The sequence below is a fragment of the Eriocheir sinensis genome, unplaced genomic scaffold (assembly GCF_024679095.1).
Source record: "Eriocheir sinensis breed Jianghai 21 unplaced genomic scaffold, ASM2467909v1 Scaffold683, whole genome shotgun sequence".
Lineage (NCBI taxonomy): Eukaryota > Metazoa > Arthropoda > Malacostraca > Decapoda > Varunidae > Eriocheir > Eriocheir sinensis.
This window is the reverse complement of record NW_026112035.1, coordinates 160,112-175,000: the sequence shown is the minus strand read 5'-3', so window position 1 is coordinate 175,000 and position 14,889 is coordinate 160,112. Positions and strand designations below refer to the sequence as shown.

At 44.9% G+C, this 14,889-nt stretch overlaps 1 protein-coding gene across 2 annotated transcripts in view; it reads right to left on the bottom strand.

The window, feature by feature from the left end:
* The window catches only part of LOC126993833 (irregular chiasm C-roughest protein-like), a 58,359-nt gene that overhangs the window by 12,489 nt on the left and 30,981 nt on the right, over positions 1–14,889 (bottom strand). For both annotated transcript variants that reach the window (XM_050852973.1, XM_050852974.1), the window contains 6 exons: positions 13,921–14,069; positions 13,325–13,417; positions 12,623–12,889; positions 7,968–8,169; positions 5,223–5,350; positions 3,513–3,605 (listed from right to left, as the gene is read on the bottom strand). In XM_050852973.1, the coding sequence (XP_050708930.1) occupies positions 3,513–3,605; positions 5,223–5,350; positions 7,968–8,169; positions 12,623–12,889; positions 13,325–13,417; positions 13,921–14,069 (932 nt within the window). The remainder of the gene's footprint in view (positions 1–3,512; positions 3,606–5,222; positions 5,351–7,967; positions 8,170–12,622; positions 12,890–13,324; positions 13,418–13,920; positions 14,070–14,889) is intronic.

Here is a 14,889-nt window from a genome sequence, read left to right as displayed (position 1 = left end):
TGGGGGTGGGGAGGCTACAGCAAAGAGAGAATTATAGGACCACCTGTGTTTAGGGGAAGCGTAGGCGAGTGGAGGGAGGGGGAGTGTCACAGCTCAATGGAAAGGAGTGAATGGGTTAAAAATGAGGGAGGAAGGGGACGTGGAGTACAGCATGTGTGTGTGTGTGTGTGTGTGTGTGTGTGTGTGTGTGTGTGTGTGTGTTGTAAGGTTATCATGGAGACGCTATTGACTGTGGTGGCAGAACATGACTAATGGACAAGAATACGTGTGTGTGTGTGTGTGTGTGTGTGTGTGTGTGCGTGTGTGCGTGTGTGTGTGTGTGTGTGTGTGTGTGTGTGTGTGTGTGTGCGTGCGTGCGTTTGTGTGTGTGCAGCGACCTGGTATTGGCTGTAGGTAACGGCCAATGGCAACACTCCCGTGGGTTTCAGTCTCCCACGGCAACCTGAGAGAGAGAGAGAGAGAGAGAGAGAGAGAGAGAGAGAGAGAGAGAAGAGCTGGGACATAACAGACAGAAGGAATTAAATGCAGCAGACAGACAGGCAATTAGACAGAGGTTGATAGATGTACAAACAGACAGACAGAAAAAAAAACAAGACATGAAGATACGTAGCTACATACACATTCATATACATACATACATACACACATACACTGACGGAAATGGAGGAAACAGACAGACTCACACAACATTAAAACAGACACACTAACGACACAAAACAGACTCAAATATAGACACAGACAAAAACAAAAACAAACAACGAAAGAATGAAATAAACAAGCCACAAACAAACTCACAAACAGGCGGACGGACAGCAAGACAGACGCAGGTGGACAAACAGACCGAGACAAAAACACAACAAACAACAACACACACAGGGAAAGAAAGTTAAGACGAGACGCGAAACTGACAAAGACGAGAACACGAGACGACAGACGGACGGAGGAATCAGACGCCGGTGTTTCTGAGGCGAGACTCGGCAGCTGAAACGAGATTGAAAATAACGAGGGGAAGGAAAAATAGATAAACAGAAGAAGCGAGAAGAGGCGAGTTGGAAATAATGAAGAGAAGGAAAAATAGAAAGCAGAAGAAGCGAGAAGAGGCGAGTTGGAAATAATGAAGAGAAGGAAAAATAGAAAGCAGAAGAAGAGAGAAGAGGCGAGTTGGAAATAATGAAGAGAAACGGGAAATAGAAAAGCAGAAGAAGAGAGAAGAGGCGGGTTGGAAATAATGAAAGAAAGGGGAATAAAAAGAAGTGAAAAGGGAAGGTCTAAGAAGAGGTGGAAATAATGAAAGAAAGGGAAATAAAAGTGAAAAGGGAAGGTCTAAGAAGAGGTGGAAATAATGAAATGAAAGAAAGGGGAGTAAGAAGAAGTGAAAAGGGAAGGTCTAAGAAGAGGTGGAAATAATGAAAGAAAGGAAAAATAAAAGTGAAAAGAGAAGGTCTAAGAAGAGGTGGAAATAATGAAAGAAAGGGAAAATAAAAGTGAAAAGGGAACTTGAGATGAGGTGGAAAAAAATAGAAAAAGGAGAAATAGGTGAGCGGAGGAAGGGGAGCCGGACAGGTAAAGAGCGGACAAGTAAGAGCGCCCCCGTTAGTACCTGGCTCGCGGGATCACCTCCACCCAATCAACGACAGGCGACTTTTTTCCTTTTCTCTTTTTTTCCCTTTTTTCTAATGGTCCGTTTACGTGTATACTAAATAGCTAATGGCCCGTCAAATGTGGGCCAGATATCATGTCACCAATCGGATCATTTTTGTACGCCTCATTTTTTTTCCTCTTTTAACTGGAGACCTAAAGAAAAAAGTTGTCAAATGTCGCTCAAAAGGGATTATCGATGAATGGAATTTTGAAGAGGAGTTGTTTTACCTTACTTTTTGTGAAGAGTAATTGGATGAACTGACAAGAGAAAAGGTTTTGCTGATAATGTGTAAGATAACGTAAAAGGAAGAGGAAAAAGTAATATAGAGAAGATAGAGGAGAAAGTTAGTTAGGAGAGAGGGAGTGGAGGAAGACTGGAAAAGGGAGAGAAAAGAAAGGAAAAAAAGGTAGGGAGAGAGAAATAGTATAATGAGGAGAGGGAGTAGAGGAGAGATGAAAGGTTGGGGAGGAAGGATGGAGGAAAGAGGAAGGGAGAGAAGAGGAAGGAAAAAAAGGTAGAGAGAGAGAAATAGTACAATGAAGAAGGAGGGAGGGTTAGAGGAGAGACGAAAGGAAAACGAGAAAGGGAGTGAAGGAACGAGGAAAAAGGAAGGAAGAAAAAGAGAGGAGAGATGAAAGAATGATATATACGACAGGGAAAACATGCCAATAATACTAATTAAAACCAAACCATCCGTCTAGTTTTGTTCATTAATTCCCGGAACTATTCTACGCAAGGCAAAGGAAGAGGAAGCGTTCGATGGATTAAACTCTTCTCCTCCGGTCAGTCCTGCAGTTCCTTTGGTCAATGTTCCTTAATAGCGTTTCATGTCAGGGGTCAGGTGGGGTCAGCGTCATGTTAAGTCGCAGCCGCCGGGGTCATGCTGAGGGCAGGCGTACGTGAGCGGGAAGCCACCGAGGTAATCATTAGTAGCGGGATTTTTTTTTTTTTTTTTTTTTTTTTCAGCGGGTTTTTTTTTTTTTTTTTTTTTTTTTCCTGGGGTGCCTCCTTAACTGTAAAAAAAAGTTAATCTATCCTTAATGTACAGTTGGCTCATGAAATATTGTCATCTTTGTGAACATTATAAAAGAAAATGAGCAAAAGCTAAAGAAAACGATAACTGACAACGACTAAAAAAAAACGCTCATCCCACGTCTCTAACACAACCTTATTAATTGATCTCATTTCCCGGGTGGCTGCAAAAAGTGACATAGTGTGGGGGAAGATGATGATGATGGTGTTAATGATGATGATGATGATGAGGAGGAGGAGGAGGAGGAGGAGGGGAATAGGCTTGCCACTTGCTTTACATTAGTGTGGGTGGAAGATGATGATGATAATGATGACGATGATGAATGGAACAGGTTTGGCAAAAAAGAGAATCAGAATCAGAGAATCAGGTTAGACTGCACCACCTGATGTACATTACTGAGGTGGATGACGGTAAAGATAATGATGATAATGAAAGAAAGGGAAATAAAAGTGAAAAGGGAACTTGAAATGCCGTGGAAAAAAATTGAAAAAGGAGAAATAAGTGAGGGGAGGAAGGGGAGCCGGGCAGGTAAAGCGTGGACAGATAAGAGTTTGTTTGACATATAAGAGACTGTATTCGGTATTATCAAACGCTTCCGCCTCCCACATCAATTATTTCCAAAGGCCAGAAAAGAGGTCAACCGGGTTCTCATGGGCGTTTAAGGTTCATGGTGCAGAAGAAAGGTCAAACTACCACCAGAATCATAAAACTACCCCTGGAAATGCCCACAACGCCTACGAAATCCTTGTCAAATATGTTTTCTTTGGCGCCGACATGTTTAAAAATATGACCCAATACCTTGACCCCGCGCCGTGCCAGGTCAGGTCAGGCACTCACCTCAGGAAAGCCCGTAACGGCGGCGCGGCAATGGTAGGTGCCCACCGTCTCCGGGTTCACGGCCAAGGTCAGCTTCGAGCCCAAGTTGATGACCTGTGGACGAGGGGAAGGAAAGGAGGTCAAAGGGGGGGCGGGGGAAGGGGCGGACAGGTGTGTGTTCCCTCATGTGTTTGTTTACTCGTGTTTGTTTGCTTGTTTGATTTTCTGCTGTTCTGCCCTTCCTCTTGTGTGTGTTTGTGTGTGTCTCTCCTTCTCTCTCCCTTGCTCTCGTGTTTTTCTTCTTCCTCTCTTTCCTCTAGTGTTGGCTTTTCTCCATCAATTCCCCTCCTCTTTCTTCCCCTCTTCTCTCTCTACCTCAGTCTATCTATCTCTCTGTATTTATCTATCGTGCTTTTTCTCCCTCTCTCTCCCTTGTCTTTGCTTTTCTCCATCACCCTCTCTCCACTTTCTTCTCTTGTATTTCTCTATCTATCTATCTGTATCTGTCTGTTTCTCTTTCTGACCTCCATTTTTTTCTTTCTCCTTTCCTTCTCATTTCATGCTCCAACTTTCCCTTCTCTTCATCTCAACGCCTTTTTATTCCTTCCACATCCTTGCTCTATTCACCATTCATCCCTGTCATCCTTTTTTTACCTTCTCTGTTCTTCCTCTTTCTATTCTCTCTCTCTCTTTGTTTCTCTCCTCCTCATTTCCATCTCTTTTATCCGACTTATTCTCCCCTCTCTTGACTTCCATCCATTCATCCCTCCTGTCCTCCTTCGCTGTCTTCTTCTACCTTTCCTCCCCTTCAGACTTTCATCATTATTTATCTCATTCCCTCCATTCTTTAATCACTTTTCTCTTCATCTATTCGTTCCTTGCTTCACTTCTCCCTTCTCACATTTTCCTCTCATTAGTTCCTCCATTCATTCCATTTCCTCCATTTTCAATTTTCTCCTCCCTCTTCCCTTGCCCACCTCTTTTTCCCTCCCCACTTCTTCCTTCCTCTCCCCTTCATCTTCCCTCTGCTCCTCTTCACTTTTTCCTTCCTCTTCTTCCTCTTCCTCTTTGCTCCGCCTTTCCTCCCCTCCTTTCCTTGTGTTCCTTCAACCTTCATGTCATACTTTCTTTTTTCACTCTTCCTGCCTCTGCCTCTTCTTCCTCCATCCTCCTCCCCCTTTTTTCACCCCTTTCTCCATCATCTTCCCTGTATACTACCTTTCTCTTCCTACCGCTCTCCCTTTCTCTTCCTTTCCTCCTTTTCACCTTGTTCTCCAGCCTCCAGTCTCTCTCCCTTCCTCTTCCTTCCATCTTTTCTCCTTCCCTCCCTCTCCTTGTTTCCCTCCCACCCCCTATGCTACCAACCTCACCCCTCCTCTTCTTCCCCTCATCTTGTATTCCTCCATCCTCCTTGTACTGCTTATCTCTCCCTTCCTCTTCCTTCCATCCTTTCTCCTTCTCTCCCTCTCCTTGTTTCCCCCCCACCTCCCAATACTCTCAACCTCACCTCTCCTCTTCCTCAATTATGTTTTCCTCCATCCTCCCTGTACTGCTTATCTTTCCCTTCCTCTTCCCTCCTCCATTCCCCTTCTTCTCACTTTGTTTCCCTCCCATTTCCCTATACTACCAATCTCACCCCTCCTCTTCTTCCCCTCATCATGTATTCCTCCATCCTTCCTGTACTGCCTATCTCTCCCTTCCTCTTCCCTCCATCCCTCCTCCCCTCCTCACCTTGTTCTCCCTCTCGTGCAGCCACACAATCTCGGGCGGCGGGTTCCCATCCACGTTGCAGGTCAGCGTCACACTCTTCCCCTCGTCCTCGTCCTTATCCTGCGGCTCGGACTTGAAGCGGGGCGCGTCTGGGGGAACCAAAGAACAGATGGTGACTTGGGGAGGCTGGGGGCGTTGGGGAAGGGAGATGACACAGGGGAATGAGGGACGGATGGGGAATTCAGCGTTGCCAGATTGTCGTACTCAACCTCTTATATTTACCAACTATGCTCTGAGTACGATAATCTGGCAACGGTGATGGGGATGGATAGGGGGAAAGAAGGATACAGGAGAGGGGAAGATGGGATGGAACAATGGGTGAAAGATGGATAGTAGAAAGGGGATAAGGATGTACATAGAGGGATAAAAGGGGAGTGAATAGAAGAGTGAAAGAGTTGATAAAATGGGAAGCTGGGGATGAATAGGGAAGTGAAAGAAAGGTGATTGGAAGGGGAAAATAAATGTGGATAGAAAGGTAAAGAGAGGGATGGTCAGAAGGGGATGATGGATGAAAGAGGAACTAATAGAAGGGAAAGATAGGAGGTGAGAAAAGGATGGTAAGAAGAGGGAGATAGATGTGGATAAAAGCGAAAGAGGGATGCATAGAAAGGAAAAATGGAGGTGGATAGAAGGATGAAGAGAGGGACGAACTAGGAGTGGATAGAAAGGGGCGAGACGGAGTCAAAATATGAATAGATAGAAATGGAGATAGAGACACGAGGGACGAATTATTTGAAGTGGATAGAAGAGTCAAATAGAGTCGGACAGAGAGAGCTGAGAGGCGTTGGTTGAAGGGGAGAGGGGAGTGAGGGAGCGAAATGCGGACTGATATTGGCAGCTGCTATTTTGATGGGAAGGGAGAATGGGAGCACGAGGAGGGGAGACTTGTGTGACTGCGGAGGAGGAGGAGGAGGAGGAAGGGGAAGCGTTAACGGAATGGGAAGGGGCGAGTATAACGTGAAGGGTCCTGTAATGGGAGGGAAGGGGCAGGAGAGGGAAGAGTACTGTCTGAAGGAAGGGGGAAGGGGGAAAGGGAATTCGTTAAACGTTATGGGAAGGGGCGAGTATAACGTGTAGAGCCCTGTGATGGGAAGGAAGGGGAAGGAGAGGGAAGAGTACTACCTGAAGGAAGGGGAAGAATGGGAAGAAGAGAGGAAGGGGGAAAGAGGGAAGGGAAGGTGTTAAACGTTATGGGAAGGGGCGAGTATAACATGAAGAGCCCTGTGATGGGAGGGAAGGGGCAGGAGAGGGAAGAGAACTGCCATGAGGAAAGGGAGAGGAAGGGGGAAAGGGGGAAGGGAAGGCGTTAAACGTTATAGGAAAGCATGAGGATAGCGTGAAGGGGTCCTGTGAGGGGAGATAGAGGAAGGGGTGGGAAGAGAACTGTCGAGAGGAGTTAATGGGCTATTGAAGGGCTCTAACTTGTTTCATTGCTCGTACTGGAAGGGAAGGAAAGAAAGAGTAAAGAGAGGTGATGTAAGGAAGGGAATGGGGAATGGAGGTGATGGTCATGTCGTGAAGAAGAAGAGGACGATAAAGAAGGGATCGTGTGTTTCAGAGGCAGAAGGGGAAGAAGGAAAAGGGGAAAGTAAGGAAGGAAATGGCCAACGAAGGTGATGGTCATATCGTGAAGGAGAAGAGGGAAGGTGAAGAAGAGGAAAATAAAGAAGGGATCGTGTGTTTCAGAGGCAGAAGGGGAAGAAGGAAAAGGGGAAAGTAAGGAAGGGAATGGGCAACGAAGGTGATGGTCATATCGTGAAGGAGAAGAGGGAAGGTGAAGAAGAGGAAAATAAAGAAGGGATCGTGTGTTTCAGAGGCAGAAGGGGAAGAAGGAAAAGGGGAAAGTAAGGAAGGGAATGGGCAACGAAGGTGATGGTCATATCGTGAAGGAGAAGAGGGAAGGTGAAGAAGAGGAAGATAAAGAAGGGATCGCGTGTTACAGAGGTAGAAAAGGAGGAGGAAAGAGCGGAAAGTAAGGAAGGGAATGGGCAATGGAGGTGATGGTCATGTCGTGATGAAGAAGAGGGAAGGTGAAGGAGAGGAAGATAAAGAAGGGATCGTGTGTTACAGAGGTAGAAGAGGAGGAGGAAAGAGCGGAATAGGGAGAGGAAAAAGTAATGCTCGGAACGGAATGAGGAATTAAAACACGGGTCTGGTAATTATGGAAAGGGAAGGGAGAGGGAGGAGGAAAAGGGGAAGAGGATAGGGAAAGTAGAGAGGAAAACAGGAAGGTGGAATTGCTGTTAGGTCTTGTGAGGATGGAATGGGAAGAAGGGAAAGGAGGAAAAGGAGAAAGGAAAGAGAAATAAAAAGGGAATGGAGGTGAAAGGGGAGGAGAAAGGTACATCCATAATTAACCCCTCCCACACACCCTTCCATAATCACCTATGTCACACAACAAAAAATATAATCAATCAATAGTCAACCATTCAATCCGCCAGTCCGTTTATCAGGTGCATTATACTGAAGCCTTTTTGTATATATTTTGTTTAACCTTTGCTCTACCCCTTCTGATCTTACAGCAACAAATAAATAGATAAATAAAGCAAAGTTAGGATCATACGCTATAGCTGCACTAGGCCCCGATGCGGATAAATAAAGATAGATAGATAAATAAAGATAGATAGATAAATAGACAAATACTACACCCACTTTGAAGGCTGAGGGTGTGTTCCGCAGATGAATAGATAGAAAGATATTACTCACACTGGACGCTGAGGGTGTGCTCCGCCTTCTGCGTCCCGATATCATTGGACACCACGCACGCCACCTTCGCGCCGTTGGAAGAGCGCTGGATGTGCGGCATGAGGTAGTGTTCGGTGTGATCGCCCACCACCGACACGCCATCCAGCTCCCACCGGTACCGCAGCGTCGAGGGGTTGGCCTCCGCCTTGCATGAAAACATCACCTGCCGACACGTTAATTAAAAGTTGATGATGAGCTGAAACAGGTGAAATTAAGGTCTGTGGAGTGGCATAATGATGAAGTTGATTAAAGGTAAGGAAAAGTTGCCCATAGCTGCGCCGTAAGTACCCTAGATGAACTTGAATAGAAGACAATTAAAAATACCTGTACTTAACACGTGAACATTACCTGCCGACACGTTAATTAAAAGCTGATGGTGAGGTGAACCAGGTGCAATTAATGGCTGTAGAGTGGGATAATGATGAAGTTGATAAAAGGAAAGGTAAAGTTGGTGGCATACGCTGCGCCCTAACTGCCCTACGTGAAATTGAGTAGAAGACTGTTAAAGGTACCTGCACTTAACACGTGAACATTACCTGCCGACACGTTAATTAAAAGCTGATGATGAGGTGAAGCAGGTGCAATTAAGGGCTGTGGAGTGCGATAATGATGAACTTAATGAAGGGTAAAAAGTAGGTACCTGCAACACCTACGTCAACATTACCTGTGGACATGTTAATTAAGCTGATGATGAGGTGGAAGTAAAGGTAAAGGTGGGGCTAACGCTATGGCTGCGCGTGAGGGGAAGCAGGTGAAAATAAGCTGTGAAGTAATATATTAATTGGCTTTTAACGAAGGGAGCAAAAGGGACCTGCAACTCACTCGAACATTACCAGTGGACGTGTTAATTAGGGTCACTATGAGGTGAAGGAGGTGAAATTAAGATCTGTAGAGTGAGATAATGATGAACTTAGCGAAGATAATTAAAAATACCTCCAATTCCTACGTGAACATTACCTGTGGACGTGCTAATTAAGGTGATAATGAGGAGAACCAGGTGAAAGTAATGTCTATTGAGTAAGATAAAGGTGAACCTAAAGACGACAGTTAATATGTATACCTGCACCTAACACGTGAACATCAACTATATACGTGTTAATTAAGGTGGCTGATTAGGTGAAACGGGTGAAATTAATGTCTATTGAGTAAGATAAAGATGAACCTAAAGACGACAGTTAAGAGGTATACCTGCACCTAACACGTGAACATCAACTATGGACGTGTTAATTAAGGTGGCTGATTAGGTGAGACAGGTGAAACCAAGGTCTGGAGCAGCATTTCCCAACCTGGGGGAAATTTCACCCTGGGGGGAAATTTCAGGATTCCAGGGGGGAAATTTAACGTGAGGGAAACATAAATTACTGGCAATTAGTCGACTGAAAAAAGATCTGGTAGAATGCAGAATTGACTTTTCTTCAAGTATATAGAAACAAAAATCAACATTTCTGCTACGAAAGATAGAGTTGAGGAATACATTAAAGAGAGGGTCAAAGAGGGATCTGAGAAATGTGTGTTTGGAGAGAGAAAACTGGAGACCCTTCTGTCCTGGCCGGCCCCTGGGAGGGAGGTCCCAGTGGGGCGTCAGGGCTAGTGATTGATTGATTTGTGTTATTAAGCAAGTAAATTTTGTGTTTGGCTTCTATTTGTTTATTGTGTTATTTGTGTTAAGAAAGAAAATATCGAGCTTTGGCTATTTTTTTCCCTTGTCCACACGAAGGGCGGAATCCGGATGGTTGAACTGATTGAAGGGGGAAACGACAGAAAAAAAGGTCGGGAACCACCGGTCTGGAGAGTGAATTGGCGGTGAATAAGAAACAAATCAGGCGAAAAATTATTAACGTCCTTAGTGAAATAATGAGCGTAGCGAAGCCAACTGTACTGCATAGCTATGGTTCACGTAAACACCACCTGCGGACACGATTAATGAAGGCGATGATAAGGTGAAGGAGGCGAAATCAAGGTTTATGGAGTGAAATAAAAAAAAAAGATAAAATAAACGGAGGTGAGCAAACGTACCGCACACGTGAAAAAGATTAATACAGGTGATTGTTAAAATAGGCGAAATCAATAAAAAAAAATAATGCATACGGAGGTGAATGAACTTGAACCGCACACGTGAAAAAGATTAATACAGGTGATTGTTAAAATAGGCGAAATCAATAAAAAGAATAATGCATACGGAGGTGAATGAACTTGTACCGCACACGTGAAAAAAAAATTAATATAGGTGGTTGTTAAAATAGGCGAAATAAATAGAAAATAATAATAATGCGTCCGGAGGTGAATAAACTTCTACCGCACACGTGAAAAAAGCTTAATATAGGTGATTATGTTAAAATAGGTGAAATCAATAAAATAAAATGCGAGCGGAGGCGAATGAACACTGTGAAAAGGTCAATAAAGGTGATGATAATGAAGAAGTAGGTGAAATCAAGGTGTATGAAGTTAAATAAAATATGAACGATCTCTCTTCTTTTTTCTCTCTCCTTCTTCTTCTTCCCTTGCTTTTACCTCTCCCAGTATTTCTCCCTCTTTCTCTTTCATTCCCTCCCTCCTCACAACATTCCCTATCTATCATCTCCCTCATTCTCTTTCATCCCCTCTTTCTTTCTCTCTTTCATTCCCTCCCTCCTCTCCCTCTTTCTCCATCTTCTTTCCTCTCCTCTATCTCCCTCTTTCACTCCCTCCCTCCTCTCCCTCTTTCTCCATCTTCTTTCCTCTCCTCTATCTCCCTCTTTCACTTCCTCCCTCCTCTCCCTCTTTCTCCATCTTCTTTCCTCTCCTCTATCTCCCTCTTTCATTCCCTCCCTCCTCTCCCTCTTTCCCCATCTTCTTTCCTCTCCTCTATCTCTCTCTTTCATTCATTCCCTCCATTCCTCTTTCCCCATCTTCTTTCCTCTCCTCTATCTCTCTCTTTCATTCATTCCCTCCATTCCTCTTTCCCCATCTTCTTTCCTCTCCTCTATCTCCCTCTTTCATTCCCTCCCTCCTCTCCCTCTTTCCCCATCTTCTTTCCTCTCCTCTATCTCTCTCTTTCATTCCCTCCCTCCTCTCCCTCTTTTCCCATCTTCTTTCCTCTTCTCTATCTCCCTCTTTCATTCCTTCCCTCCATTCCTCTTTCCCCATCTTCTTTCCTCTTTCTATCTCTCTTTCATTCCCTCCCTCCATTTCTCTTTCCCCATCTTCTTTCCTTTCCTCTATCTCCCTCTTTCATTCCCTCCCCTCTTCATCCTGCCTTATCCCTCCTCCCCCCTTCCCCTCCCCCCTGTCATACCTCTGAGCCAGGTGTACTCAGGAGGTAAATAAACTCTCTTGTACCCCACACATGAAAAGGTTAATATCGGTGATTATGTTTAAATAGTTGAAATCCAGATACGAGTAATAAAGATATACTCAACGAAGAAGGTTAACGTCCCTGGGCGGCGCACGTGATCGCCACCTGCGCAGTTAATTAAGAGGACGGAAAGGTGTGTCAGGTGTAATTCAAGGTCTATAAATGGAGATGATGATGAATTTGAAAACGAAAACAGCGAATTAGTGACTTTGGAGATGACGAACCAATGCGCACGAGGAATACTAGAATGTTACCGGTATAGCGATAAAAAATATGGTATGAAAAGAACGACACAGATGAAATAAAAGTATAAAACGAAACCAAAAAAGCTGGGAGGCACTAAGTATATAAAAAAAGAAATTGGGAAAAGATATAGTGAGTTTAATATACTAATGAAGACAGTGAAACAGATTAAAAAAAAAAGGCTTGGGATTTGACGGTCAATCAGAAAACGAAACTCGAGAATTGGTGAAGCAACACATCCGGAAGACAAGTGTTACCAATTCCACCGTAACACTTAACACCTGCACCACCACCACCACCACAACTAACAGCACAACAACCATCACTACCATACTACCATCACCATTATCCCACCACCACCACCACCACCACAACTAACAGCACAACAACCATCACTACCATACTACCATCACCATTATCCCACCACCACCACCACCACCACAACTAACAGCACAACAACCATCACTACCATACTACCATCACCATTATCCCATCACCACCACCACCACCACAACTAACAGCACACAACAACCATCAATACCATATATCACCATCACCATTATCCCATCACCACCACCACCACCACAACTAACACCACAACAACTATCACTACCATACTACCATCACCATTATCCCATCACCACCACCACCACCACAACTAACAGCACAACAACCATCACTACCATACTACCATCACCATTATCCCACCACCATCACCACCACCACCACCACAACTAACAGCACAACAACCATCACTACCATACTACCATCACCATTATCCCATCACCATCACCACCACCACCACCACAACTAACAGCACAACAACCATCACTACCATACTACCATCACCATTATCCCATCACCACCACCACCACCACCACAACTAACAGCACAACAACCATCACTACCATACTACCATCACCATTATCCCATCACCACCACCACCACCACCACAACTAACAGCACAACACCATCACTACCATACTACCATCACCATTATCCAACCACCACCACCACCACCACCATCACCCTCACTCACATCATCCTTCTCCTTAATCTTGGCGGAGTCCACGGAGACGGAGACCTGCGGTGGGTACTTGACGGCCATGACCACGCTGCGCACGATGGGCTGCTCGAGGGCCTTGTGGCTGACGCGGCAGGAGATGTTGGCCTCGTGGTGCTTCCTCTCCGGCGTGAGGTCGAGGCGGCTCTTGACGGCCACGAGGATGCTGCTGCCCTGCGTCGTCTTGGTGGTGTTGACTTTCGCCCCCGCCACGCCCTCTTTCCCGTTCATGAACCATTTGATCTGTTGGGGAGTGAGAGAGAGGAGGGTTTTTTAGAGGTGGTGGTTATAGGGATGTGAGAAGAGTTAGTAAGAGGTAGTAGTAGAGTTAGTGTAGAAGAGAAGGAGGAAAAGGAAGTAAAAAAAGGAAGAAAAATCTCCCATTTTGTATTTCCTGTTGATCTCTCTTCTTTTCTCTCTCCTTCCCCTCTCCCTATCTTTCTCCCTCTTTCTCTTTCATTCCCTCCCTCCCCACAACATTCCCTATATTCCTCCCTCATTCTCTTTCATCCCCCCTTTCTTCCTCTCTCCCTATCCTCCCTCTCTATCTCTCTTTCATTCCCTCCCTCCATTCATCTCTCCCCATTTTCTTTTCTCTCCTCTATCTCCCTCTTTCATTCCCTCCATTCCATCTTCCCGCCCTATCCCTCCTCCCCCTTCCCCCTCCTCCCGTCATACCTCTGAGGCAGGTGTACTCAGGCCGGCCTCACAGGTGATGCGGACAGGTGAGCCGGCCGTGGCCTCCATTGGGGAAGACGTGTCCAGGTACACCTGTGGACGCACACCTGAGTTAGCGGAGTGGTGATTACAGGTGATTAGGGTCAGGGTCAGGGGGTGTAGTAGTCAGCGTGTGGCCAGGTGAGTCTCGTGCCGCTGATTAAGTGTTTAGCGTGTACAGGTGAGATAGGCAATGTGTGTTGTGTTGGTGAGGTGTTTGTTGGGCTCGTAAGGTGTTTGTTTTCCTCCTTCGGTGCATTGTTGTTGGTGTTGTTGTTGTTGGTGGTGGTGGTGGTGGTGTCGTTGTACAAGTGCAAGATCACGTATCAAAGTATTGTCCTCTAACAGTCTAACCTATATCGTGTGTGTGTGTGTGTGTGTGTGTGTGTGTGTGTGTGTGTGAGAGAGAGAGAGAGAGAGAGAGAGAGAGTGTGTGTGTTTGTGTGTGTTTGAATTTGGCCGTCTGTATCTCCATCTGTATAAAACTCAACATCTGAAGAAACAAACACAACATACGTACCTTACACACACACACACACACACACACACACACACACCTGGTCGGGGGAGTCAGTGGGGGGGAAGTGCACAGTGAGGGTGGCTGTGGCGCTCTTGAGGTGCCGCTCGCCCGCCGCCCCGCCCACCTGGCACTGGTACTGCCCGTCGTCCTCCACCAAGACGGGCTGGATGTGGAGGTTGTACACGCCTGGAGGAGGGGGAGGAAAACATGAACAAGAGGAAGAAAAGAAGAGGAAGAGGAGCAGGAGATAAAGGAAAGAGAAAAGGTGTTGAAGAAAAAGAAGATAAAGAAGAGGAGGAGGAGGAGAAAAAAGAAGACAAAGAAGAAGATAATGATAATAAAGATGAAGATGAACATGTAAAAGAAATTAAGAAGATGAAGAAAATGAAGAAGAAAAGGAGAAGAAGAAGATAAAGATGAAGAAGAAAAAGAGAAGAGGTGAAGAAAAACAAAGAAAAAAACAGTGGATATGGCGTTGATGAAGGAAATGAAGGAAAATGAAGAGGAAAAGAAAACAAGAATCAGTAGGAAAGAAAGAAAGAAAAATATAGGTTAAAAACGAGGAAAATTATGTTGTGTTAGTTTGGAGATAAAATGGACGAAGGAGTAATTAAAGTGTCAGAAGCAGAAGGAGAGAATTAAAGAGGTGGTGAAAATCCCGAGGAAATTAAGAAAAGAATGGAAAACGGAAGGGAAAAAAAGAGGAAAAGTAAGGAAAGACGAGAGTGTATCATTAGCGAAGGTATAAAAAGGAAAGAAAGGAGAAAAACAGGAAGAAAGTAAGGGAAAGGCGAGAGTATGTTATTAGTTATTTACTCGTGGTGTTAAGTTATTTGCGGTTGCCAAATAATATCTTCATGAATTGTTATCCACCCATTTTCCTCACTATTTCTTCTCCCTTCTTTTCCCTCTTCATACATTCCCTCACCATTTGTTTTTACGATCTCTTTTTATTTTTTTCCTGCACTGATCAACCTTCTCTTCCTCCCTCCTCTTTAATTTACCA